General features: G+C 59.6%; 1 protein-coding gene across 1 annotated transcript; it reads right to left on the bottom strand.

The window, feature by feature from the left end:
- Window positions 1-174: 174 nt before the first annotated feature.
- Window positions 175-26,292, bottom strand: LOC147086793 (retinol dehydrogenase 12-like). Its single transcript, XM_085978974.1, has 6 exons — window positions 25,955-26,292; window positions 23,139-23,279; window positions 13,228-13,419; window positions 6,817-6,978; window positions 3,492-3,608; window positions 175-383 (listed from the first exon to the last, which is right to left on the bottom strand). Exons 1-6 carry the CDS (start codon window positions 26,085-26,087, stop codon window positions 175-177), a joined length of 954 nt encoding a protein of 317 aa, XP_085835100.1. The 5' UTR covers window positions 26,088-26,292.
- Window positions 26,293-26,519: the final 227 nt, after the last annotated feature.

The following is a 26,519-nucleotide window of genomic DNA, read 5'->3' as shown; positions in this document are numbered from 1 at the left end:
CACCAGCTGGCCGTCCAGTGTCATTTCATGAGTAGTTTCTTTATGATGATGAGATTTATAACAATCCTATCCCGGGGTGTGTGTGTGAGTGTGTGGGGCGGGTGGTGATGTGATCCTATCCCGGGGGGTGTGTGTGAGTGTGTGGGGCGGGTGTGTGCGGAGCAGGGCGTGCCCTCACCTGAAGTACTGCCCGCTGACGGTCTCCAGCTCCGGGGCCACGGCGCAGTGAATGGTGGTCTGGGCCCCCTGCTTGGCCGTCTTCAGGCAGAAGTAAAAGGGAGCCACAAGTAAACGCACCCAGAAGGGCTGGTGGGACATCATGCAGCGGGTCATCTCGGTCCACAGGATGCCAGGGTGCACCGCGTTAACCGTCACCCCCGTCCCTGGGGGTACAAGCGACACAGTGACTGCTCAACCAAGGGGCGGCAACACCTACCGACACCCATCCCCCACGTTCAACAGTCTCCCAACCCAACTACACAGGTACAGCACTGAGTAAAGCTCCCTCTACACTGTCCCCATCAAACACTCCCAGGGCAGGTACAGCACGGGTTAGATACAGAGTAAAGCTCCCTCTACACTGTGTCCCATCAAACACTCCCAGGGCAGGTACAGCACGGGTTAGATACAGAGTAAAGCTCCCTGTACACTGTCCCCATCAAACACTCCCAGGGCAGGTACAGCACGGGTTAGATACAGAGTAAAGCTCCCTCTACACTGTCCCATCAAACACTCCCAGGGCAGGTACAGCACGGGTTAGATACAGAGTAAAGCTCCCTCTACACTGTCCCATCAAACACTCCCAGGGCAGATACTGCACGGGTTAGACAGAGTAAAGCTCCCTCTACACTGTCCCATCAAACACTCCCAGGGCAGGTACAGCACGGGTTAGATACAGAGTAAAACCCCCTCTACACTGTCCCATCAAACACTCCCAGGGCAGGTACAGCACGGGTTAGATACAGAGTAAAGCTCCCTCTACACTGTCCCCATCAAACACTCCCAGGGCAGGTACAGCACGGGTTAGATACAGAGTAAAGCTCCCTCTACACTGTCCCACCAAACACTCCCAGGGCAGGTACAGCACGGGTTAGATACAGAGTAAAGCTCCCTCTACACTGTCCCATCAAACACTCCCAGGGCAGGTACAGCACGGGTTAGATACAGAGTAAAGCTCCCTCTACACTGTCCCATCAAACACTCCCAGGGCAGGTACAGCACGGGTTAGATACAGAGTAAAGCTCCCTCTACACTGTCCCCATCAAACACTCCCAGGGCAGGTACAGCAAGGGTTAGATACAGAGTAAAGCTCCCTCTACACTGTCCCAGAACGCTTGCCTACATCTCAACCCAGATTCCGGTGAAATTTCGACCTAGGCAGCTAGGCCTGAGATCGGCGCCGGTGAGGCCTGGGCATGGCCTGAACTCCCAGCGAGCTCTCCGTTGTGTTGCTGAGGCGCGGGGCTGTAAATGAGCTGGCGGGTGGAGGGAGATTGGGGGAAAGTCTTCATCAGCAGCAAGGCGTAGGTCGCAAGCCCGGAATACAGCTCCCGGCATTTGGAGCTATCGGGCTTTTTTTCCCCTGGTTAACGGCCGCCATCTTTGTAATGGAAAGCGGGAGGGGGGTTGGCGCGCCGCCAGCATGCAGCAGCGCGCCGGCGCGGCCATCTTAGTAAAGGAACAAAGAGTGGGCGGGGCTTCAGGGTCCCGGTGACCAGGGGGAGCCAATCATTGAGTGGTTGATTTTATTCTAAGCCAATCACCTGAGAGGCCCCCCTGGTAGATGGTTGCCAATGGCGACCGGTAGATGGCTGCCCTCCTGTATGCCTCAGAGACATGGACCATGTACAGCAGGCACCTCAAAGCACTGGAGAGGTACCACCATCGCTGCCTCCGCAAGATCCTGCAAATCCATTGGCAGGAATGGCGCACCAACGTCAGTGTTCTCGCTCAGGCTAACATCCCCAGCATTGAAGCTTTGACCGCGCTCGATCAGCTCCGATGGACGGGAAACATTGTCCGCATGCCCGATACGAGACTCTCAAAACAAGCGCTCTACTCGGAGCTCTGACACGGCAAGGGAGCCCCAGGTGGGCAGAGGAAAGGCTTCAAGGACACCCTCAAAGCCTCCTTGAAAAAGTGCAACATCCCCACCGACACCTGGGAATCCCTGGCCCGAGACCACAGCACAAAGTGGAGGACAAGCAATATATATTAATGATCTAGACGAGGGAACTGGATGCAATATCTCCAAGTTTGCAGATGACACAAAGCTGGGTGGGCATGTGTGCTGTGAGGAGGATGCTGAGAAACTCCAGTATGATTTGGACAGGTTGGTGATTGGGCAGAAGCATGGCAGTATAACGTGGATAAATGCGAGTTTATCCACTTTGGTGGCAAAAACAAGAAGGCAGATTATTATCTGAACGGCAATAGATTGGGAGAAGGGGAAGTGCAACGAGACCTGGGTGTCCTTGTGCACCAGTCGCTGAAGGTAAGCATGCAGGTGCAGCAGGCGGTTAAGAAGGCAAGTGGTAAGTTGGCCTTCGTAACGAGAGGATTCGAGTACAGGAGCAAGGATGTCTTGCTGCAGTTGTACAGGGCCTTGGTGAGACCACATCTTGAGTATTGTGTGCAGTTTTGGTCACCTTATCTGAGGAAGGATGTTCTTGCCATGGAGGGAGTGCAGCGAAGATTCACCAGACTGATACCTGGGATGGCAGGAATGACGTATGAGGAGAGATTGGGTCGATTGGGCTTGTACTCGCTGGAGTTTAGAAGAATGAGAGGGGATCTCATTGAAACTTATAAAATTCTAACAGGACTAGACAGACTAGATGCTGGAAGGATGTTCCCGATGGCGGGGGAGTCCAGAACCAGGGGTCACAGTCTAAGGATAAGGGGTAAGCTATTTAGGACTGAGATGAGGTGGAATTTCTTCACCCAGAGAGTGGTGAACCTGTGGAATTCTCTACCACAGAAGGCAGTTGAGGCCAATTCATTAAATATATTCAAGAAGGAGTTGGATATATTTCTTAAGGCTAAAGGGATCAAGGGATATGGGGAGAAGGCAGGGACAGGGTACTGAATGTGGATGATCAGCCATGATCTCATTGAATGGCGGAGCAGGTTCGAGGGTCCGAATGGCCTACTCCTGCTCCTATCTTCTGTGTTTCTATGAACACCTCGAGTCTCTTTGCCGGGAGCAAGCGGAAGCCAAGCGCAAAACAGTGGAAGGAGCGCATGTCAACCCAAGCACCCCACACCCACCCGCCCCTTCAACCACCGTCTGCCCCACCTGTGACAGAGACTGTAGGTCCCGCATCGGACTCATCAGTCACCTGAGAACTCATTGTTAGTGTGGAAGCAAGTCATCCTCAGTTCCGAATGACTGCCTAAGAGGAGAGAAGAAGAAGAAGAAATGGTACCCAAATGGACACCGGCCGGGCCCTCCCCAACACCCACCACCCTCCCGCCCCGTCCCGCCGTACCTTGCAGCCTCTGTGCCAGCTCCCGGGTGAAGAGGATGTTGGCCAACTTGCTCTGGCAGTAGGCCACCAGGGGGTCGTAGCACTCCTTCATGTTGATGTCGTTGAAGCGGATTTTACCTGCGGAGGTGGTTAGAGACGGAAGGCTTGTGTGTTAGCTGCGGAGGGAATGGAGGGTAAGGAGGCCTCTCCCGACCGCCGGACATCACAAAGCGCTTCGCAGAAACTGAATTGCTCATCGCTGGTGTAATACGGGAAAACGCGGCCGCCGTTTTACGCACAGCAGGATCCCGCGAACAGCAACGTGATGAACGACCGGATCATTTGTTTTTGAGTGATGTTGGTTGAGGGATAAATATTGGCCCCAGGACAGTGGGGTGAACTCCCCCCTGCTCTTCTTCCAATAGTGGCCGTGGGATCTTTTACATCCACCTGAGAGGGCAGACGGGGGCCTCGGGTTTAATGTCTCATCCCGAAAGACGGCACCTCCGACAGTGCGGCGCTCCCTCAGTACCGCCCCTCCGACAGTGCGGCGCTCCCTCAGTACCGCCCCTCCGACAGTGCGGCGCTCCCTCAGTACCGCCCCTCCGACAGTGCGGCGCTCCCTCAGTACCGCCCCTCCGACAGTGCGGCGCTCCCTCAGTACCGCCCCTCCGACAGTGCGGCGCTCCCTCAGTACCGCCCCTCCGACAGTGCGGCGCTCCCTCAGTACCGCCCCTCCGACAGTGCGGCGCTCCCTCAGTACCGCCCCTCCGACAGTGCGGCGCTCCCTCAGTACCGCCCCTCCGACAGTGCGGCGCTCCCTCAGTACCGCCCCTCCGACAGTGCGGCGCTCCCTCAGTACCGCCCCTCCGACAGTGCGGCGCTCCCTCAGTACCGCCCCTCCGACAGTGCGGCGCTCCCTCAGTACCGCCCCTCCGACAGTGCGGCGCTCCCTCAGTACCGCCCCTCCGACAGTGCGGCGCTCCCTCAGTACCGCCCCTCCGACAGTGCGGCGCTCCCTCAGTACCGCCCCTCCGACAGTGCGGCGCTCCCTCAGTACCGCCCCTCCGACAGTGCGGCGCTCCCTCAGTACCGCCCCTCCGACAGTGCGGCGCTCCCTCAGTACCGCCCCTCCGACAGTGCGGCGCTCCCTCAGTACCGCCCCTCCGACAGTGCGGCGCTCCCTCAGTACCGCCTCTCCGACAGTGCGGCGCTCCCTCAGTACCGAACCTCCGACAGTGCGGCGCTCCCTCAGTACCGCCCCTCCGACAGTGCGGCGCTCCCTCAGTACCGAACCTCCGACAGTGCGGCGCTCCCTCAGTACCGTCCCTCCGACAGTGCGGCGCTCCCTCAGTACCGCCCCTCCGACAGTGCGGCGCTCCCTCAGTACCGCCCCTCCGACAGTGCGGCGCTCCCTCAGTACCGCCCCTCCGACAGTGCGGCGCTCCCTCAGTACCGCCCCTCCGACAGTGCGGCGCTCCCTCAGTACCGCCCCTCCGACAGTGCGGCGCCCCCTCAGTACCGCCCCTCCGACAGTGCGGCGCTCCCTCAGTACTGCCCCTCCGACAGTGCGGCGCTCCCTCAGTACCGCCCCTCCGACAGTGCGGCGCTCCCTCAGTACTGATACCAGGGGAGTGTCGACCTGGATTACGGGGCTCGAATGACCCTTTATGAAGAAGCCCTCTTGGCCTTCTGCATCCCAGTCTGTTGCCCGATTAGTTTGCTCTTGCTGTCACGCCATCGTTCCCTGTTTTTCACCGTGCCCTCTGCCTCTCCCGAAGGCGCGTACTCTCGCTTGTGTCCCGCTTCCATGGATCAGCCCAGGTAGGCCATTGCTTCACCAGTGTAAGCCTTTCTATCCAGGCTAAGGGAGACTGAGTAAGCCTTTCTAACTAGGCCAAGGGAGCCTGAGTAAGCCCTTCCCTCAAAGCCTAGGGAGCCTGAGTAGGCCCTTCCCTCAAGGTCGAGGTAGCCTGGGCAAGCCTTTCCTTCCAGGTCGAGGGAGATTGAGTAAGCCTTTCCTTCAAGGCCGAGGAAGCCTGAGTAAGCCTTTCCTTCCAGGCCAAGGGAGCCTGAGTAAGCCCTTCCCTCAAGGCCTAGGGGGCTTGAGTAAGCCTTTCCTTCTAGGCCGAGGAAGCTTGAGTAAGCCTTTCCTTCTAGGCCGAGGAAGCTTGAGTAAGCCTTTCCTTCTAGGCCGAGGAAGCCTGAGTAAGCCTTTCCTTCCAGGCCTAGGGGGCTTGAGTAAGCCTTTCCTACTAGGCCGAGGAAGCTTGAGTAAGCCTTTCCTTCTAGGCCGAGGAAGCCTGAGTAAGCCTTTCCTTCCAGGCCAAGGGGGCTTGAGTAAGCCCTTCCTTTAAGGCCGAGGTAGCCTGGGCAAGCCTTTCCTTCTAGGCCGAGAGAGCCTGAGTAAGCTTTTCCTTCTAGGCCAAGGGAGCCTGAGTAAGCCTTTCCTTCCAGGCCAAGGGAGCCTGAGTAAGCCTCTCCCTGAAGGCCAAGGGAGACTGAGTAAGCCTTTCCTTCTAGGCCGAGGGAGCCTGAGTAAGCCTTTCCTTCTAGGCCGAGGAAGCTTGAGTAAGCCTTTCCTTCTAGGCCGAGGAAGCTTGAGTAAGCCTTTCTTTCAGACCAAGGGAGCCCGAGTAAGCCTTTCCTTCTAGGCCGAGGAAGCCTGAGAGGAAAGGTTGAGTAGGTTGGGCCTCTACTCATTGGAATTCAGAAGAATGAGAGGCGATCTTATCGAAACATATAAGATTGTGAGGGGGCTTGATCGGGTGGATGCGGGGAGGATGTTTCCACTGATGGGTGAGACTAGAACTAGGGGGCATAATCTTAGAATAAGGGGCTGCCCTTTCAAAACTGAGATGAGGAGCAACTTCTTCACTCCGAGGGTAGTAAATCTGTGGAATTTGCTACCTCAGAGAGCTGTGGAAGCTGCGACATTAAATAAATTTAAAACGGAGATAGACAGTTTCCTAGCAGATAAGGGAATTAGGGGTTACGGGGAGAGGGCAGGGAGTGGACGTGAGTCTAGGTTCGGATCAGCCATGATCCTATTGAATGGCGGAGCAGGCCCGAGGGGCCGCATGGCCTACTCCTGCTCCTACTTCTTATGTTCTTATGTCCTTATGTTATGTTCTTATTTCCTTCCAGGCCAAGGAAGCCTGGGTAGGCCTCAACTGTTAACGACCTGGAACAAGGAGGCCTGGCTGATTACTTCCTACCCCCACCCCACACACACTCTCTCTCGCTGGCGCTCAGGGGCTGACCCCAGCTCTCTCCCCCCCCGACCGACCCCACCCCAGGTGGATCAGAGACGTGGAAGCCGCGCGGGGGGCGCGTCCGGACTCACCGATCCTGTGGGCCCGGCTCGAAACGTTGATGATGCGGCTGGGCGCGTTGTTCTTGAGCTGCTCCAGGAGCAGGACGGTCAGCAGGAAGTGGCCGAAGTGGTTGACCCCGATCTGCATCTCGAAGCCGTCCTCGGTCACCTGCCTCGGTCCAATGGGAGCCCCTGAAGGAGGAGAAAAGAGAGGGGTCGGGGGGGAGGTCAGGTGTCGGGGGTGAGAAGTGGGCACAGACTTAACCCTTGACCCACAAAGAAACCAAAACCAGAGGCCGCCTAATTTGTTTATCATAACAAGAAAGACTCCCATTTCTCCAGCGCCTTTCTCCACCTCAGGACGTCCCAAAGCCCTTCACAGCCAATGAAGGACTTTTTTTGAAGTGTGCTCACTGTTGTAATGTAGGAAACGCGGCAGCCAATTTGCGCACAGCAAGCTCCCACAAACAGCAATGTGATAAATGACCGGATCATCTGTTTTAGTGATGTTGGTTGAGGGATAAATATTGGGCCCAGGACATCGGGGAGAACTCCCCCCTGCTCTTCTTCCAATAGTGGCCGTGGGATCTTTTACGTCCACCTGAGATGGCAGACGGGGGCCTCGGGTTTGATGTCTCATCCGAAAGACGGCTCCTCCGACAGTGCGGCGCTCCCTCTGTACCGCCCCTCCGACAGTGCGCTGCTCCCTCAGTACCGCCCCTCCGACAGTGCGATGCTCCCTCGGTACTGCCCCTCCGACAGTGCGGCGCTCCCTCAGTACCGCCCCGCCGACAGTGCGGCGCTCCCTCAGTACCGCCCCGCCGACAGTGCGGCGCTCCCTCCGTACTGCCCCTCCGACAGTGCAGCACTCCCACAGTACCGCCCCTCCGACAGTGCGGTGCTCCCTCAGTACTGCCCCCGACAGTGCGGCGCTCCCTCGGTACTGCCCCTCCGACCGTGCAGTGCTCCCTCAGTACTGCCCCTCCAACCGTGCGGCGCTCCCTCAGTACCGTCCCTCCGACAGTGCAGCGCTCCCTCAGTACTGCCCCTCCGACCGTTCGGCGCTCCCTCAGTACCGCCCCTCCGACAGTGCAGCGCTCCCTCAGTACTGCCCCTCCGACCGTGCGGTGCTCCCTCAGTACCGCCCCTCCGACAGTGCGGCGCTCCCTCAGTACTGCCCCTCCGACCGTGCGGCGCTCCCTCAGTACTGCCCCTCCGACAGTGCGGCGATCCCTCAGTACTGCCCCTCCGACAGTGCAGCGCTCCCTCAGTACCGCCCCTCCGACAGTGCGGCGCTCCCTCAGTGCTGCCCCTCCGACTGTGCGGCGCTCCCTCAGTGCTGCCCCTCCGACAGTGCGGCGCTCCCTCAGTACTGCCCCTCCGACAGTCAAGCTCCGGGTGACCACGGCTACCTGCGATGCATCACAAGGTCGAAGTGCTGACCGATAATTCTCGTTGCCCTGTCTACGTGGGCTTTTCTGGAGTGGCGGTCCTGGGAACACCTCCTCCCCACCCCCCTTAAATGTCTTCACAGAATGGACTTGCCCACAACCAAACCCCTTACCCCTACCCAACGCCAAACCCTTTTTTTAATCAGTAAGTTCGCAGATGTCACGAAAATTGGTGGAGTGATAGATAGCGAGGAGGGAAGCCTCAGGCTACAGGATGATATAGGTGGGTTGGTCAGATGGGCAGAACTGTGGCAAATGGAATTTAACCCTGAAAAGTGTGAGGTGATGCATTTTGGGAGGACTAACAAGGCAAGGGAATACACAATGAATGGTAGGACCCTAGGAAGGACAGAGGATCAGAGGGACCTTGGTGTGCATGTACATAGATCCCTGAAGGCAGCAGGACAGGTAGATAAGGTGGTTAAAAAGGCATATGGGATACTTGCCTTCATTAGCCGAGGCATAGAATATAAGAGCAGGGAGGTTATGATGGAACTGTACAAAACGCTAGTTAGGCCACAGCTGGAATACAGTGTGCAGTTCTGGTCGTCACACTATAGGAAGGATGTGATTGCATTGGAGAGGGTGCAGAGGAGATTCACCAGGATGTTACCTGGGCTGGAGCGCTTCAGCTATGAAGAAAGACTGGACAGGCTGGGGTTGTTTTCCTTAGAGCAGAGAAGGCTGAGGGGGGACCTGATTGAGGTGTACAAAATTATGAGGGGCAGAGATAGGGTGGATAGAAAGGAACTTTTCCCCTTAGTAGAGGGGTCAATAACCAGGGGGCATAGTTTCAAGGTAAGGGGCAGGAGGTTTAGAGGGGATTTGAGGAAAAACTTTTTCACCCAGAGGGTGGTTGGAATCTGGAACTCACTGCCTGAAAGGGTGGTAGAGGCAGGAACCCTCACAACATTCAAGAAGCATTTAGATGAGCACTTGAAACGCCACAGCATACAAGGCTACGGACCAAGTGCTGGGAAATGGGATTAGAATAGGCAGGGCTTGATGGCCGGCGCGGACACGACGGGCCGCTTTCTGTGCTGTATAACTCGATGACTCTATGACTAATTCGCTCAAGGGATGTGGGCGTCGCTGGCAAGGCCGGCATTTATTGCCCAGCTCTAGCTGCCCTGGAGAAGGTGGTGGTGAGCCGCCTTCTTGAACCGCTGCTCTTTGCAGTGGTTTGGTACGACTGAGTGTCTCGCTCGGCCATTTCAGAGGGCAGTTCAGAGTCAACCCCATTGCTGTGGGTCTGGAGTCACATATCGGCCAGACCGGGTAAGGGCGGTAGATTTCCTTCCCGAAAGGACATTAGAGAACCAGATGGGTTTTTAACGACAATCCGATAGTTTCAAGGTCACCATTACTGATGCTAGCTTTTAATTCCAGATTTGTTCAATTAATTTAGTTTAAATTCCCCAGCTGCCGTGGTGGGATTTGAGCTCACGTTTCATGAGTCCAGGCCTCTGGATTACTAGTCATAGAGTCATAACGCCTTATCTGAGGAAGGATGTTCTTGCCATGGAGGGAGTGCAGCGAAGATTCACCAGACTGATACCTGGGATGGCAGGAATGACGTATGAGGAGAGATTGGGTCGATTGGGCTTATACTCACTGGAGTTTAGAAGAATGAGAGGGGATCTCATTGAAACTTATAAAATTCTATAACAGGACTAGACAGACTAGATGCAGGAAGGATGTTCCCGATGGTCGGGGAGTCCAGAACCAGGGGTCACAGTCTAAGGATAAGGGGTAAGCCATTTAGGACAGAGATGAGGAGGAATTTCTTCACCCAGAGAGTGGTGAACCTGTGGAATTCTCTACCACACAAGGCAGTGGAGGCCAATTCATTAAATATATTCAAGAAGGAGTTGGATATATTTCTTAAGGCTAAAGGGATCAAGGGATATGGGGAGAAGGCAGGGACAGGGTACTGAATTTGTATGATCAGCAATGATCTCATTGAATGGCGGAACAGGCTCGAGGGGCCGAATGGCCGACTCCTGCTCCTATCTTCTATGTTTCTATGTCACAGAAGGAGGACATTCGGCCCATCCAGTCCATGCTGGCTCTCTGCAGAGCGATCCAGTCAGTCACAATCCCCCCGCTCTATCCCTGTAGCCCTGCAAGTTTATTTCCCTCAAGTGCCTATCCAGTCTCCCCTTGAAAACATTGAGAGTCCAGTAACATAACCGTTCCCTCATCCCCAACACCAAACCCTTACTCCAAACCCTTGCCCCCCCAAGACCATAGGAACAGGAGGAGGCCGTTCAGCCCCTCGAGCCTGTTACATTAGGAACAGGAGAAGGACATTCAGCCCCCTCGAGCCTGTTGTATTAGGAACAGGAGGAGGCCGTTCAGCCCCTCGAGCCTGTTACATTAGGAACAGGAGAAGGACATTCAGCCCCCTCGAGCCTGTTACATTAGGAACAGGAGGAGGCCGTTCAGCCCCTCGAGCCTGTTACATTAGGAACAGGAGGAGGCCATTCAGCCCCCTCGAGCCTGTTGTATTAGGAACAGGAGGAGGCCGTTCAGCCCCTCGAGCCTGTTACATTAGGAACAGGAGGAGTCTGTTCAGCCCCCTCGAGCCTGTTACATTAGGAACAGGAGGAGGCCATTCAACCCCCTCGAGCCTGTTGTATTAGGAACAGGAGGAGGCCGTTCAGCCCCTCGAGCCTGTTACATTAGGAACAGGAGGAGTCTGTTCAGCCCCCTCGAGCCTGTTACATTAGGAACAGGAGGAGGCCATTCAACCCCCTCGAGCCTGTTACATTAGGAACAGGAGGAGGCCATTCAACCCCCTCGAGCCTGTTACATTAGGAACAGGAGGAAGCCATTCAGCCCCTCGAGCCTGTTACATTAGGAACAGGAGGAAGCCATTCTGCCCCTCGAGCCTGTTACATTAGGAACAGGAGGAGGCCGTTCAGTCCCCTCGAGCCTGTTGCATTAGGAACAGGAGGAGGCCATTCAGTCCCCTCGAGCCTGTTGCATTAGGAACAGGAGGAGGCCATTCAGCCCCCTCGAGCCTGTTACATTGGGAACAGGAGGAGGCCATTCAGCCCCCTCGATCCTGTTGTATTAGGAACAGGAGGAGGCCGTTCAGCCCCTCGAGCCTGTTACATTAGGAACAGGAGGAGTCTGTTCAGCCCCCTCGAGCCTGTTACATTAGGAACAGGAGGAGGCCATTCAACCCCCTCGAGCCTGTTACATTAGGAACAGGAGGAGGCCGTTCAGCCCCCTCGTGCCTGTTACATTAGGAACAGGAGGAGGCCATTTAGCCCCTCGAGCCCGTTACATTTGGAACAGGAGGAGGCCGTTCAGCCTCTCGAGCCTGTTACATTAGGAACAGGAGGAGGCCATTCAGCCCCTCGAGCCCGTTACATTAGGAACAGGAGGAGGCCATTCAGCCCCTCGAGCCTGTTACATTAGGAACAGGAGGAGGCCATTCAGCCCCTCGAGCCCGTTACATTAGGAACAGGAGGAGGCCGTTCAGCCCCTCGAGCCTGTTACATTAGGAACAGGAGGAGGCCATTCAACCCCTCGAGCCTGTTACATTAGGAACAGGAGGAGGCCATTCAGCCCCTCGAGCCTGTTACATTAGGAACTGGAGGAGGCCGTTCAGCCCCTCGAGCCTGTTACATTAGGAACAGGAGGAGGCCATTCAGCCCCTCGAGCCTGTTACATTAGGAACAGGAGGAGGCCATTCAGCCCCTTGAGCCTGTTACATTAGGAACAGGAGGAGGCCATTCAGCCCCTCGAGCCTGCTCCGCCATTTAATGAGATCATGGCTGATCATCCAAATTCAGTACCCTGTCCCTGCCTTCTCCCCATACCCCTTGATCCCCTTAGCCTTAAGAACTATATCGAACTCCTTCTTGAATATATTTAATGAATTGGCCTCCACTGCCTTCTGTGGTAGAGAATTCCACAGGTTCACCACTCTCTGGGTGAAGAAATTCCTCCTCATCTCAGTCCTAAATGGCTTACCCCTTATCCTTAGACTGTGACCCCTGGTTCTGGACTCCCCCGCCATCGGGAACATCCTTCCTGCATCTAGTCTGTCCAGTCCTGTTAGAATTTTATAAGTTTCGATGAGATCCCCTCTCATTCTTCTCAACTCCAGCAAGTACAAGCCCAATCGACCCAATCTCTCCTCATACACCATTCCTGCCATCCCAGGTATCAGTCTGGTGAATCTTCGCTGCACTCCCTCCATGGCAAGAACATCCTTCCGCAGATAAGGCGACCAAAACTGCACACAATACTCAAGGTGTGATCTTACCAAGGCCCTGTACAACTGCAGCAAGACATCCTTGTTCCTGTACTCGAACCCTCTCGCTATGAAGGCATTTCTTATGGCATTTGTATGATAAACAAAGCAGAGGAGTAGGAGGAACGACATTGCCATGAGCCACGGTTGTGCGCAGTTCTGGTCCCTGTATTACAGAGAGGTTACAGACGCACTGGACAATCCGAACGGGCTGGGGCTCTCGTTCTCTCTAAGAGAAGGCTGAGGGGGTGGCCCGATTAGAGGATTCGGAAAGGGGTTTCGACCGGGTAGACGTAGAGAAGATGTTTCCACTTGTGGGGGAGGGTCGGAAGGTCGTGGGTTCGAGCCCCCGGCTCCGGAGACTTGAGCACCGTAATCCAGGCCGAATTTGTTTAATTAATTCTCGGGATGTGGGAGACATAAGAAAACTACTAGGCACTCGGTCTAAGCGTTAAACAAAGCTTTAATCAACTGTTTTACAACATGGAAGTCTAGCTGTGTCCTTCACTAGTTCCTGTTAAAGAATGTCCTGCGCAAGCTGGGCCCGTGCCCGAGTATTTATACTCTCCCTGGACAGCGCCACCCGCAGGCTGCTCAGTTGATTCATGTCAAGCTGCAGCATAACTTCTACCCCCTTAAACCCACCCAAGCACCAAACCCTTACCCCCTACCCCCAACACCAGCCCCTCCCGCCCGCCCGCCCCCACCCCCTGCCCTCACCTGCGTTGTTGATGAGTATGTCAATGCGCTCCTCACTCTCGGCGATCTCCTTGGCGAAGCAGTGGATGGAGTCCAGGCAGGCCAGGTCCAGCTTGTACACCACGATGTTGTCGTTGCACACGGACGCCCGCAGCTGTTCTGCCACCGGCTCGCTCTTCTCCAGGTTCCGGCATGCCATGATCACCCGGGCACCTGGTGGCATAACCCCCCCCACCGGCAGCGGGGAGGGGAAGGGTCTCCGTCAGTGGCGGTGTGTGGGCGAGGGTGAGGGTGAGGGAGAGGGTGAGGGAGAGGGTGAGGGAGAGGGAAACGCACCGTCTGCGGGGGACAGTCGATGGGACGCACCGTCTGTCTGAGGGAGACGGTCGATGGGACGCACCGTCTGTCTAAGGGGGACGGTCGATGGGACGCACCGTCTGTCTGAGGGGGACAGTCGATGGGACGCACCGTCTGAGGGGACGGTCGATGGGACGCACCGTCTGTCTGAGGGAGACGGTTGATGGGACGCACCGTCTGTCTGAGGGAGACGGTCGATGGGACGCACCGTCTGAGGGAGACGGTTGATGGGACGCACCGTCTGTCTGAAGGAGACGGTCGATGGGACGCACCGTCTGTCTGAGGGGGACAGTCGATGGGACGCACCGTCTGAGGGAGACGGTTGATGGGACGCATCGTCTGTCTGAAGGAGACGGTCGATGGGACGCACCGTCTGTCTGAGGGGGACAGTCGATGGGACGCACCGTCTGTCTGAGGGGGACAGTCGATGGGACGCACCGTCTGAGGGAGACGGTCGATGGGACACACCGTCTGTCTGAGGGGGACGGTCGATGGGACGCACCGTCTGAGGGAGACGGTCGATGGGACGCACCGTCTGTCTGAAGGAGACGGTCGATGGGACGCACTGTCCGTCTGAGGGGGACGGTCGATGGGACGCACCGTCTGTCTGAGGGAGACAGTCGATGGGATGCACCGTCTGTCTGAGGGGGACGGTCGATGGGACGCACCGTCTGTCTGAGGGAGACGGTCGATGGGACGCACCGTCTGTCTGAGGGGGACGGTCGATGGGACGCACCGTCTGTCTGATGGAGACAGTCGATGGGACACACCGTCTGTCTGAGGGAGACAGTCGATGGGACGCACCGTCTGTCTGAGGGAGACAGTCGATGGGACGCACCGTCTGTCTGAGGGAGACGGTCGATGGGACGCACCGTCTGTCTGAGGGAGACAGTCGATGGGACGCACCGTCTGTCTGAGGGAGACGGTCGATGGGACGCACCGTCTGTCTGAGGGAGACGGTCGATGGGACGCACCGTCTGTCTCAGGGGGACGGTCGATGGGACGCACCGTCTGTCTGAGGGGGACAGTCGATGGGACGCACCGTCTGTCTGAGGGAGACGGTCGATGGGACGCACCGTCTGTCTGAGGGAGACGGTTGATGGGACGCACCGCCTGTCTGAGGGAGACGGTCGATGTGACGCACCGTCTGTCTGAGGGAGACAGTCGATGGGACGCACCGTCTGTCTGAGGGGGACGGTCGATGGGACTCACCGTCTGTCTGAGGGAGACAGTCGATGGGACGCACCGTCTGTCTGAGGGAGACGGTCGATGGGACACACCGTCTGTCTGAGGGAGACGGTCGATGGGACGCGCCGTCTGTCTGAGGGAGACGGTCGATGGGACTCACCGTCAGTCTGAGGGAGACAGTCGATGGGACGCACCGTCTGCCTGAGGGGGACGGTCGATGGGACGCACCGTCTGTCTGAGGGGGACGGTCGATGGGACGCACCGTCTGTCTGAGGGGGACGGTCGATGGGACGCACCGTCTGTCTGAGGGGGACGGTCGATGGGACGCACCGTCTGTCTGAGGGGGACGGTTGATGGGACGCACCGTCTGTCTGAGGGGGACGGTCGATGGGACACACCGTCTGTCTGAGGGGGACGGTCGATGGGACGCACCGTCTGTCTGAGGGGGACGGTTGATGGGACGCACCGTCTGTCTGAAGGAGACGGTCGATGGGACGCACCGTCTGTCTGAGGGGGACGGTCGATGGGACGCACCGTCTGTCTGAGGGGGACGGTCGATGGGACGCACCGTCTGTCTGAGGGAGACGGTCGATGGGACGCGCCGTCTGTCTGAGGGAGACGGTCGATGGGACGCACCGTCTGTCTGAGGGGGACAGTCGATGGGACGCACCATCTGTCTGAGGGGGGACGGTCGATGGGACGCACCGTCTGTCTGAGGGGGACGGTCGATGGGACGCACCGTCTGTCTGAGGGGGGACGGTCGATGGGACGCACCGTCTGTCTGAGGGGGACGGTCGATGGGACGCACCGTCTGAGGGGGACAGTCGATGGGACGCACCGTCTGTCTGAGGGAGACGGTCGATGGGACGCACCGTCTGTCTGAGGGAGACGGTCGATGGGACGCACCGTCTGTCTGAGGGAGACAGTCGATGGGACGCACCGTCTGTCTGAGGGGGACAGTCGATGGGACACACCGTCTGTCTGAGGGGGACGGTCGATGGGACGCACCGTCTGTCTGAGGGGGACGGTCGATGGGACGCACCGTCTGTCTGAGGGGGACGGTCGATGGGACGCACCGTCTGTCTGAGGGAGACGGTCGATGGGACGCACCGTCTGTCTGAGGGAGACAGTCGATGGGACGCACCGTCTGTCTGAGGGGGACAGTCGATGGGACACACCGTCTGTCTGAGGGGGACGGTCGATGGGATGCACCGTCTGTCTGAGGGGGACGGTCGATGGGACGCACCGTCTGTCTGAGGGGGACGGTCGATGGGACGCACCGTCTGTCTGAGGGAGACGGTCGATGGGACGCACCGTCTGTCTGAGGGAGGCTGTCGATGGGACGCACCGTCTGTCTGAGGGGGACGGTCGATGGGACGCACCGTCTGTCTGAGGGAGACGGTCGATGGGACGCACCGTCTGTCTGAGGGAGGCTGTCGATGGGACGCACCGTCTGTCTGAGGGGGACAGTCGATGGGACGCACCGTCTGTCTGAGGGAGACGGTCGATGGGACGCACCGTCTGTCTGAGGGGGGACGGTCGATGGGACGCACCGTCTGTCTGAGGGGGACGGTCGATGGGACGCACCGTCTGTCTGAGGGAGACGGTCGATGGGACGCACCGTCTGTCTGAGGGAGACGGTCGATGGGACGCACCGTCTGTCTGAGGGGGACGGTCGATGGGACGCACCGTCTGTCTGAGGGGGGCTGTCGATGGGACGCACCGTCTGTCTGAGGGAGACGGTCGATGGGACGCACCGTCTGTCTGAGGGAGACGGTCGATGGGACGCACCGTCTGTCTGAGGGAGACGGTCGATGGGACGCACCGTCTGTCTGAGGGAGACGGTCGATGGGACGCACCGTCTGTCTGAGGGGGACGGTCGATGGGACGCACCGTCTGTCTGAGGGGGACAGTCGATGGGACGCACCGTCTGTCTGAGGGAGACGGTCGATGGGACGCACCGTCTGTCTGAGGGGGACGGTCGATGGGACGCACCGTCTGTCTGAGGGAGACGGTCGATGGGACGCACCGTCTGTCTGAGGGAGACGGTCGATGGGACGCACCGTCTGTCTGAGGGAGACGGTCGATGGGACGCACCGTCTGTCTGAGGGAGACGGTCGATGGGACGCACCGTCTGTCTGAGGGAGACGGTTCATGGGACGCACCGTCTGTCTGAGGGAGACAGTCGATGGGACGCACCGTCTGTCTGAGGGAGACGGTCGATGGGACGCACCGTCTGTCTGAGGGGGACAGTCGATGGGACGCACCGTCTGTCTGAGGGAGACGGTCGATGGGACGCACCGTCTGTCTGAGGGAGACGGTCGATGGGACACACCGTCTGTCTGAGGGGGACGGTCGATGGGACGCACCGTCTGTCTGAGGGGGACGGTCGATGGGACGCACTGTCTGTCTGAGGGAGACGGTCGATGGGACGCACCGTCTGTCTGAGGGGGACAGTCGATGGGACGCACCGTCTGTCTGAGGGAGACGGTCGATGGGACGCACCGTCTGTCTGAGGGAGACGGTCGATGGGACACACCGTCTGTCTGAGGGGGACGGTCGATGGGACGCACCGTCTGTCTGAGGGGGACGGTCGATGGGACGCACTGTCTGTCTGAGGGAGACGGTCGATGGGACGCACCGTCTGTCTGAGGGGGACAGTCGATGGGACGCACCGTCTGTCTGAGGGAGACGGTCGATGGGACGCACCGTCTGTCTGAGGGGGACGGTCGATGGGACGCACCGTCTGTCTGAGGGGGACGGTCGATGGGACGCACCGTCTGTCTGAGGGAGACGGTCGATGGGACGCACCGTCTGTCTGAGGGAGACGGTCGATGGGACGCACCGTCTGCGGGGGACAGTCGATGGGACGCACCGTCTGTCTGAGGGAGACGGTCGATGGGACGCACCGTCTGTCTGAGGGAGACGGTCGATGGGACGCACCGTCTGTCTGAGGGAGACGGTCGATGGGACGCACCGTCTGTCTGAGGGAGACGGTCGATGGGACGCACCGTCTGTCTGAGGGAGACAGTCGATGGGACGCACCGTCTGTCTGAGGGGGACAGTCGATGGGACGCACCGTCTGTCTGAGGGAGACGGTCGATGGGACGCACCGTCTGTCTGACGGGGGCGGTCGATGGGACGCACCGTCTGTCTGAGGGGGACGGTCGATGGGACGCACCGTCTGTCTGAGGGGGACAGTCGATGGGACGCACCGTCTGTCTGAGGGAGACGGTCGATGGGACGCACCGTCTGTCTGAGGGAGACAGTCGATGGGACGCACCGTCTGTCTGAGGGAGACGGTCGATGGGACGCACCGTCTGTCTGAGGGAGACGGTCGATGGGACGCACCGTCTGTCTGAGGGGGACGGTCGATGGGACGCACCGTCTGTCTGAGGGAGACGGTCGATGGGACGCACCGTCTGTCTGAGGGAGACGGTCGATGGGACGCACCGTCTGTCTGAGGGAGACGGTCGATGGGACGCACCGTCTGTCTGAGGGGGACAGTCGATGGGACGCACCGTCTGTCTCAGTGGGACGGTCGATGGGACGCACCGTCTGTCTGAGGGAGACAGTCGATGGGACGCACCGTCTGTCTGAGGGGGACGGTCGATGGGACGCACCGTCTGTCTGAGGGAGACGGTCGATGGGACGCCCCGTCTGTCTGAGGGGGACGGTCGATGGGACGCACCGTCTGTCTGAGGGAGACGGTCGATGGGACGCACCGTCTGTCTGAGGGAGACAGTCGATGGGACGCACCGTCTGTCTGAGGGGGACAGTCGATGGGACGCACCGTCTGTCTGAGGGAGACAGTCGATGGGACGCACTGTCTGTCTGAGGGAGACGGTCGATGGGACGCACCGTCTGTCTGAGGGGGACGGTCGATGGGACGCACCGTCTGTCTGAGGGAGACGGTCGATGGGACGCACCGTCTGTCTGAGGGAGACTGTCGATGGGACACACCGTCTGTCTGAGGGGGACAGTCGTTGGGACGCACCGTCTGTCTGAGGGAGATGGTCGATGGGACGCACCGTCTGTCTGAGGGAGACGGTCGATGGGACGCACCGTCTGTCTGAGGAGGACAGTCGATGGGACGCACCGTCTGTCTGAGGGAGACGGTCGATGGGACGCACCGTCTGTCTGAGGGGGGACGGTCGATGGGACGCACCGTCTGTCTGAGGGGGGACGGTCGATGGGACGCACCGTCTGTCTGAGGTGGACGGTCGATGGGACGCACCGTCTGTCTGAGGGGGAGAGTCGATGGGACGCACCGTCTGTCTGAGGGAGACAGTCGATGGGACGCACCGTCTGTCTGAGGGAGACGGTCGATGGGACGCACCGTCTGTCTGAGGGAGACGGTCGATGGGACGCACCGTCTGTCTGAGGGAGACGGTCGATGGGACGCACCGTCTGTCTGAGGGAGACGGTCGATGGGACGCACCGTCTGTCTGAGGGAGACGGTCGATGGGACGCACCGTCTGTCTGAGGGGGACGGTCGATGGGACGCACCGTCTGTCTGAGGGAGACGGTCGATGGGACGCACCGTCTGTCTGAGGGAGACGGTCGATGGGACGCACCGTCTGTCTGAGGGAGACGGTCGATGGGACGCACCGTCTGTCTGAGGGGGACGGTCGATGGGACACACGGTCTGTCTGAGGGGGACGGTCGATGGGACGCACCGTCTGTCTGAGGGAGACGGTCGATGGGACGCACCGTCTGTCTGAGGGAGACGGTCGATGGGACGCACCGTCTGTCTGAGGGAGACGGTCGATGGGACGCACCGTCTGTCTGAGGGAGACGGTCGATGGGACACACGGTTTGTCTGAGGGAGACGGTCGATGGGACGCACCGTCTGTCTGAGGGGGACAGTCGATGGGACGCACCGTCTGTCTGAGGGAGACGGTCGATGGGACGCACCGTCTGTCTGAGGGAGACGGTCGATGGGACGCACCGTCTGTCTGAGGGGGACGGTCGATGGGACGCACCGTCTGTCTGAGGGAGACGGTCGATGGGACGCACCGTCTGTCTGAGGGAGACGGTCGATGGGACGCACCGTCTGTCTGAGGGAGACGGTCGATGGGACGCACTGTCTGTCTGAGGGAGACAGTCGATGGGACGCACCGTCTGTCTGAGGGATACAGTCGATGGGACGCACCGTCTGTCTGAGGGAGACGGTCGATGGGACGCACCGTCTGTCTGAGGGGGACAGTCGATGGGACGCACCGTCTGTCTGAGGGGGACGGTCGATGGGACGCACCGTCTGTCTGAGGGAGACGGTCGATGGGACGCACCGTCTGTCTGAGGGAGGCAGTCCATGGGACGCACTGTCTGTCTGAGCGAGACATTCGATGGGATGCACCGTCTGTCTGAGGGAGACGGTCGATGGGACGCACCGTCTGTCTGAGGGGGACGGTCGATGGGACGCACCGTCTGTCTGAGGGAGACGGTCGATGGGACGCACCGTCTGTCTGAGGGAGACGGTCGATGGGACGCACCGTCTGTCTGAGGGAGACGGTCGATGGGACGCACCGTCTGTCTGAGGGAGACGGTCGATGGGACGCACCGTCTGTCTGAGGGAGACGGTCGATGGGACGCACCGTCTGTCTGAGGGGGACAGTCGATGGGACGCACCGTCTGTCTGAGGGGGACAGTCGATGGGATGCACCGTCTATCTGAGGGAGACAGTCGATGGGACGCACCGTCTGTCTGAGGGAGACGGTCGATGGGACGCACCGTCTGTCTGAGGGGGACGGTCAATGGGACGCACCGTCTGTCTGAGGGGGACGGTCGATGGGACGCACCGTCTGTCTGAGGGAGACGGTCGATGGGACGCACCGTCTGTCTGAGGGAGACGGTCGATGGGACGCACCGTCTGTCTGAGGGGGATGGTCGATGGGATGCACCGTCTGTCTGAGGGAGACAGTCGATGGGACGCACCGTCTGTCTGAGGGAGACAGTCGATGGGACGCACCGTCTGTCTGAGGGAGACGGTCGATGGGACGCACCGTCTGTCTGAGGGAGACGGTCGATGGGACGCACCGTCTGTCTGAGGGAGACAGTCGATGGGACGCACCGTCTGTCTGAGGGAGACGGTCGATGGGACGCACCGTCTGAGGGGGACGGTCGATGGGACGTACCGTCTGTCTGAGGGGGACAGTCGATGGGACGCACCGTCTGTCTGAGGGAGACGGTCGATGGGACGCACCGTCTGTCTGAGGGAGACGGTCGATGGGACGCACCGTCTGTCTGAGGGAGACGGTCGATGGGACGCACCGTCTGTCTGAGGGAGACAGTCGATGGGACGCACCGTCTGTCTGAGGGGGACGGTCGATGGGACGTACCGTCTGTCTGAGGGGGACGGTCGATGGGACGCACCGTCTGTCTGAGGGAGACGGTCGATGGGACGCACCGTCTGTCTGAGGGAGACGGTCGATGGGACGCACCGTCTGTCTGAGGGAGACAGTCGATGGGACGCACCGTCTGTCTGAGGGAGACGGTCGATGGGACGCACCGTCTGTCTGAGGGAGACGGTCGATGGGACGCACCGTCTGAGGGGGACGGTCGATGGGACGTACCGTCTGTCTGAGGGGGACAGTCGATGGGACGCACCGTCTGTCTGAGGGAGACGGTCGATGGGACGCACCGTCTGTCTGAGGGAGACAGTCGATGGGACGCACCGTCTGTCTGAGGGAGACAGTCGATGGGACGCACCGTCTGTCTGAGGGAGACGGTCGATGGGACGCACCGTCTGTCTGAGGAGGACAGTCGATGGGACGCACCGTCTGTCTGAGGGAGACGGTCGATGGGACGCACCGTCTGTCTGAGGGAGACGGTCGATGGGACGCACCGTCTGTCTGAGGGAGACAGTCGATGGGACGCACCGTCTGTCTGAGGGAGACGGTCGATGGGACGCACCGTCTGTCTGAGGGAGACGGTCGATGGGACGCACCGTCTGTCTGAGGGGGACAGTCGATGGGACGCACCGTCTGTCTGAGTGAGACGGTCGATGGGACGCACCGTCTGTCTGAGGGAGACGGTCGATGGGACGCACCGTCTGTCTGAGTGAGACAGTCGATGGGACGCACCGTCTGTCTGAGGGAGACGGTCGATGGGACGCACCGTCTGTCTGAGGGAGACAGTCGATGGGACGCACCGTCTGTCTGCGGGGTCGGTCGATGGGACGCACCGTCTGAGGGAGACGGTCGATGGGACGCACAGTCTGTCTGAGGGAGACGGTCGATGGGACGCACCGTCTGTCTGAGGGAGACGGTCGATGGGACGCACCGTCTGTCTGAGGGAGACGGTCGATGGGACGCACCGTCTGTCTGAGGGAGACGGTCGATGGGACGCACCGTCTGTCTGAGGGAGACAGTCGATGGGACGCACCGTCTGTCTGCGGGGTCGGTCGATGGGACGCACCGTCTGAGGGAGACGGTCGATGGGACGCACAGTCTGTCTGAGGAAGACAGTCGATGGGACGCACCGTCTGTCTGAGGGAGACGGTCGATGGGACGCACTGTCTGCGGGGGACGGTCGATGGGACGCACCGTCTGCCTGAGGGAGACAGTCGATGGGACGCACCGTCTGTCTGAGGGGGACGGTCGATGGGACGTACCGTCTGTCTGAGGGGGACGGTCGATGGGACGCACCGTCTGTCTGAGGGAGACGGTCGATGGGACGCACCGTCTGTCTGAGGGAGACAGTCGATGGGACGCACCGTCTGTCTGAGGGAGACAGTCGATGGGACGCACCGTCTGTCTGAGGGAGACGGTCGATGGGACGCACCGTCTGTCTGAGGGGGACGGTCGATGGGATGCACCGTCTGAGGGGGACGGTCGATGGGACGCACCGTCTGTCTGCGGGGTCGGTCGATGGGACGCGCCGTTTGCGGGGGACAGTCGATGGAACGCACTGTCTGTCTGAGGAAGACAGTCGATGGAATGCACCGTCTGCGGGGGACAGTCGATGGGACGCCCTGTCTGTCTGAGGAAGACAGTCGATGGAATGCACCATCTGCGGGGGACAGTCGATGGGACGCACCGTCTGTCTGAGGGAGACGGTCGATGGGACGCACCGTCTGCGGGGGACGGTCGATGGGACGCACTGTCTGTCTGAGGAAGACAGTCGATGGAATGCACCGTCTGCGGGGGACAGTCGATGGGACGCACCGTCTGTCTGAGGGAGACGGTCGATGGGACGCACCGTCTGCGGGGGACGGTCGATGGGACGTACTGTCTGTCTGAGTGGAGAGGGGCGTTCAATGAGTTGGTCAGACCATTTCCCGTGGCACGAGGCGGGTAGCTAGCGAGCGGGCTGCACCATTCCCCGGGAGATGTGGTGGGGCGGGGGTGGCGGGGGGGGGGAAACACCGTCGACAGCGCGTGTACCTCTTCGGGCCAGCTCCCGTGCCGTCTCCTTCCCGATCCCGCTGTTCGCGCCGGTGATGATCACGGTTTTCCCGTCCATCCTCTTGCTGCACCTGCAGGTTCCGCCCGCTAACCAGTTCTGCAAGATCAGGAAGCTGGCGCCTTGGGAACGAAGCGGGAGTCATTACGGGGCAACAACGCTATCATCGAGGCCGCACGCCAGAGACTCGAGCCCCGTAATCCAGGCCGACCCTCCCCCGGTGCCAGTACTGAGGGAGCGCCGCACTGTCGGAGGGGCGGTACTGAGGGAGCGCCGCACTGTGGGAGGGGCGGTACTGAGGGAGCGCCGCACTGTCGGAGGGGCGGTACTGAGGGAGCGCCGCACTGTCGGAGGGGCGGTACTGAGGGAGCGCCGCACTGTCGGAGGTTCGGTACTGAGGGAGCGCCGCACTGTCGGAGGGGCGGTACTGAGGGAGCGCCGCACTGTCGGAGGGGCGGTACTGAGGGAGCGCCGCACTGTTGGAGGGGCGGTACTGAGGGAGCGCCGCACTGCCGGAGGGGCGGTACTGAGGGAGCGCCGCACTGTCGGAGGGGTGGTACTGAGGGAGCGCCGCACTGTCGGAGGGGCAGTACTGAGGGAGCGCGCACTGCCGGAGGGGCGGTACTGAGGGAGTGCCGCACTGTCAGAGGGGCAGTACTGAGGGAGCGCCGCACTGTCGGAGAGGCGGTACTGAGGGAGCGCCGCACTGTCGGAGGGGCAGTACTGAGGGAGCGCCGCACTGTCGGAGAGGTGGTACTGAGGGAGCGCCGCACTGTCGGAGGGGCGGTACTGAGGGAGCGCCGCACTGTCGGAGGGGCAGTACTGAGGGAGCGCCGCACTGTCGGAGGGGCGGTACTGAGGGAGCGCCGCATTGTCGGAGGGACGGTACTGAGGGAGCGCCGCACTGTCGGAGGGACGGTACTGAGTGAGCAATGCACTGTCGGAGGGGCGGTACTGAGGGAGCGCCGCACTGTTGGAGGGACGGTACTGAGGGAGCGCCGCACTGTCGGAGGGGCGGTACTGAGGGAGCGCCGCACTGTCGGAGGGGCGGTACTGAGGGAGTGCTGCACTGCCGGAGGTGCCGTCTTTCAGATGAGACGTTAAACCGAGGCTCCGTCTGCCCTCTCGGGTGGATGTAAAAGATCCCACGGCCACTATTGGAAGAAGAGCAGGGGGGAGTTCTCCCCGGTGTCCTGGGGCCAATATTTATCCCTCAACCCTACACTCATCGAGATTAATCGACCATTCAGCCCCTCGCCCAGTTACTCTCATTGCTAACTGTTAATCTGCTGATCTGAAAGCAATGTGCACACATCCGCACCCTCTCTCCCTCCATCTTTCTCCCCCCTTCTCGCTTTCCCTCACTCCATCTCCCTCTCTCTCGCCCTCTCTCTCAATCTCTCTGTTTCTCGCACACGCACTCTCGCTCCTCTCTCTCCTCTCTATCTATCTCCCCTCCCCAGCTCCCTCTCTCGTTCTCCATCTCTTTCTGCCCCCTCTCTCATTCTCCCTCTCTCTTCCACATTCTCCCTTTCACCCATCTCTCGTTCTCTCTCTCTCTCTCTCTCTCTCACACTCCCCCCTCTCCCTCTCTCCCCCAGTCTCTCTCACTCTCCCCCCTTTCCCTCTCTCTCTTTCTCTCCCCCAGTCTCTCTCTCCCCAGTCTCTCTCACTCTCCCCCCTCGTTCTCCCTCTCTCATTCTCCCTCTCCCCCTCTCTCTCACTCTCCGTCCTCTCTCTCTCTCTCTCCCCCCACTCATTCTCCCTCTCTCCCACTCTCCCTCTCGCTGTCTCCCCCTCTCTCCCCCCCCTCTCGTTCTCCCTCTCTCTCTCCCTCACACCCCCCCCACCCTCTCTCATAGAAACATTGAATAATAGGAGCAGGAGTCGGCCCTTTGAGCCTGCTCTGCCATTCAATACGATCATGGCTGATCCTCTATCTCAATACCATATTCCCGCTCTCTCCCCGTACCACTTGATGCCTTTTGTGTCTGGAAATCTATCTATCTCCTTCTTAAATATATTCAGTGACTTGGCCTCCACAGCCTTCTGTGGTAGAGAATCCCACAGGTTCACCACCCTCTGAGTGAAGACATTTCTCCTCATCTCAGTCCTAAATGTCCTACCCCGTATCCTGAGACTGTGACCCCTCGTTCTAGACCCCCCCCAGCCAGGGGAAACATCCTCCCTGCATCCAGTCTGTCTAGCCCGGTCAGAATTTTATACGTTTCAATGAGATCCCCTCTCATTCTTCTAAACTCTAGTGAATACAGGCCTAGTCGACCCAATCTCTCCTCACACGACAGTCCTGCCATCCCAGGAATCAGTCTGGTGAACCTTCGCTGCACTCCCTCTATGGCAAGTATATCCTTTCTTAGGTAAGGAGACCAAAACTGCACTCAGTACTCCAGGTGTGGTCTCACCAAGACCCTCTCTCCCTCTCTCCCGCTCTCCCTCTCGCTGTCTCCTCCTCTCTCTCATACACACTCCACCCCTCTCTCTCTCACACACACTCCACCCCTCTCTTTCTCTCCCCCTCATTCTCCCTCTCTCCCGCTCTCCCTCTTGCTGTCTCCCCCTCTCTCTCACACTCTCCCCCCTCTCTCTCTCTCTCTCCCTCTCGCTGTCTCCCCCTCTCTCTCACACACTCTCCTCTCTCTCTCTCTCTCTCTCCTCCCTCTCGTTCCGCCTCTCTCCCGCTCTCCCTCTCGCTGTCTCCCCGCCGCTCTCTCTCTCTCCCCCCTCTCGTTCTGCCTCTCTCTCTCTCTCTCTCGCTCCCTCTCGCTCTGTCTCTCACCTGCCACGGCCACCCCAGCGATGACGTACACATGCTCGGAGAGGAACTGCAACGCCGACTTAAAGCACTCGCAGGAGACGGTGGCGGTGGCAATGGCCGCTTCGGTGGAGCTTATTCGCAGCGTCCGCTTCATTTCGTGCGATCCGTATCTTTTACATAGGAGGAGGAAGAGGAGGAGATGGAGGAGGAGGAGGAGGAGGCAGTCAGGAGTCAACGAGAAATGGAAAAAAAAACCCGATTAAAACGCGCTGGCCAAAAAAAAATCTGGCAAATGCCGGGAAGAGAAGCGGCTAAGGTCAGAGCTCCTCAACGGGATCCAGCGCCTTTGTTGGGTAGCGATGGCCGCCACGGCAACGGTGGCACGGAAGGGGTTTTGCGACATCACACCCCGACGACCAGACAATCGGCCAATGTGACGTCGCACCCTGTTCCGTGACATCACGGCTCCTTTGGGACAATTGGATTGACCCCTGCAGAGTCGGCGGGAGAACGCGAGAAATGGCCAACAGGAGGAGGCCGTTCAGCCCCTCGAGCCTGTTACATTAGGAACAGGAGGAGGCCGTTC

This window comes from Somniosus microcephalus, unplaced genomic scaffold (assembly GCF_052327205.1).
Source record: "Somniosus microcephalus isolate GS21.2 unplaced genomic scaffold, FLI_Smic_1.0 unresolved_chr7, whole genome shotgun sequence".
NCBI lineage: Eukaryota > Metazoa > Chordata > Chondrichthyes > Squaliformes > Somniosidae > Somniosus > Somniosus microcephalus.
Note: the sequence above shows the minus strand (reverse complement) of the source record. Positions and strands in the feature narration are given on the sequence as shown.

What these genes read in the sequence shown, in the direction of transcription:
- LOC147086793 (XM_085978974.1), bottom strand. Translation starts at nt 26,087, where the DNA reads ATGAAGCGGACGCTGCGAATAAGCTCCACCGAAGCGGCCATTGCCACC. An exon ending in CGCTGGGGTGGCCGTGGCAG is followed by an intron (nt 23,280 to 25,954) that starts GTGAGAGACAGA and finishes TTCGTTCCCAAG; the next exon opens with GCGCCAGCTTCCTGATCTTG. An exon ending in GCTGGCACAGAGGCTGCAAG is followed by an intron (nt 384 to 3,491) that starts GTACGGCGGGAC and finishes TTGTACCCCCAG; the next exon opens with GGACGGGGGTGACGGTTAAC.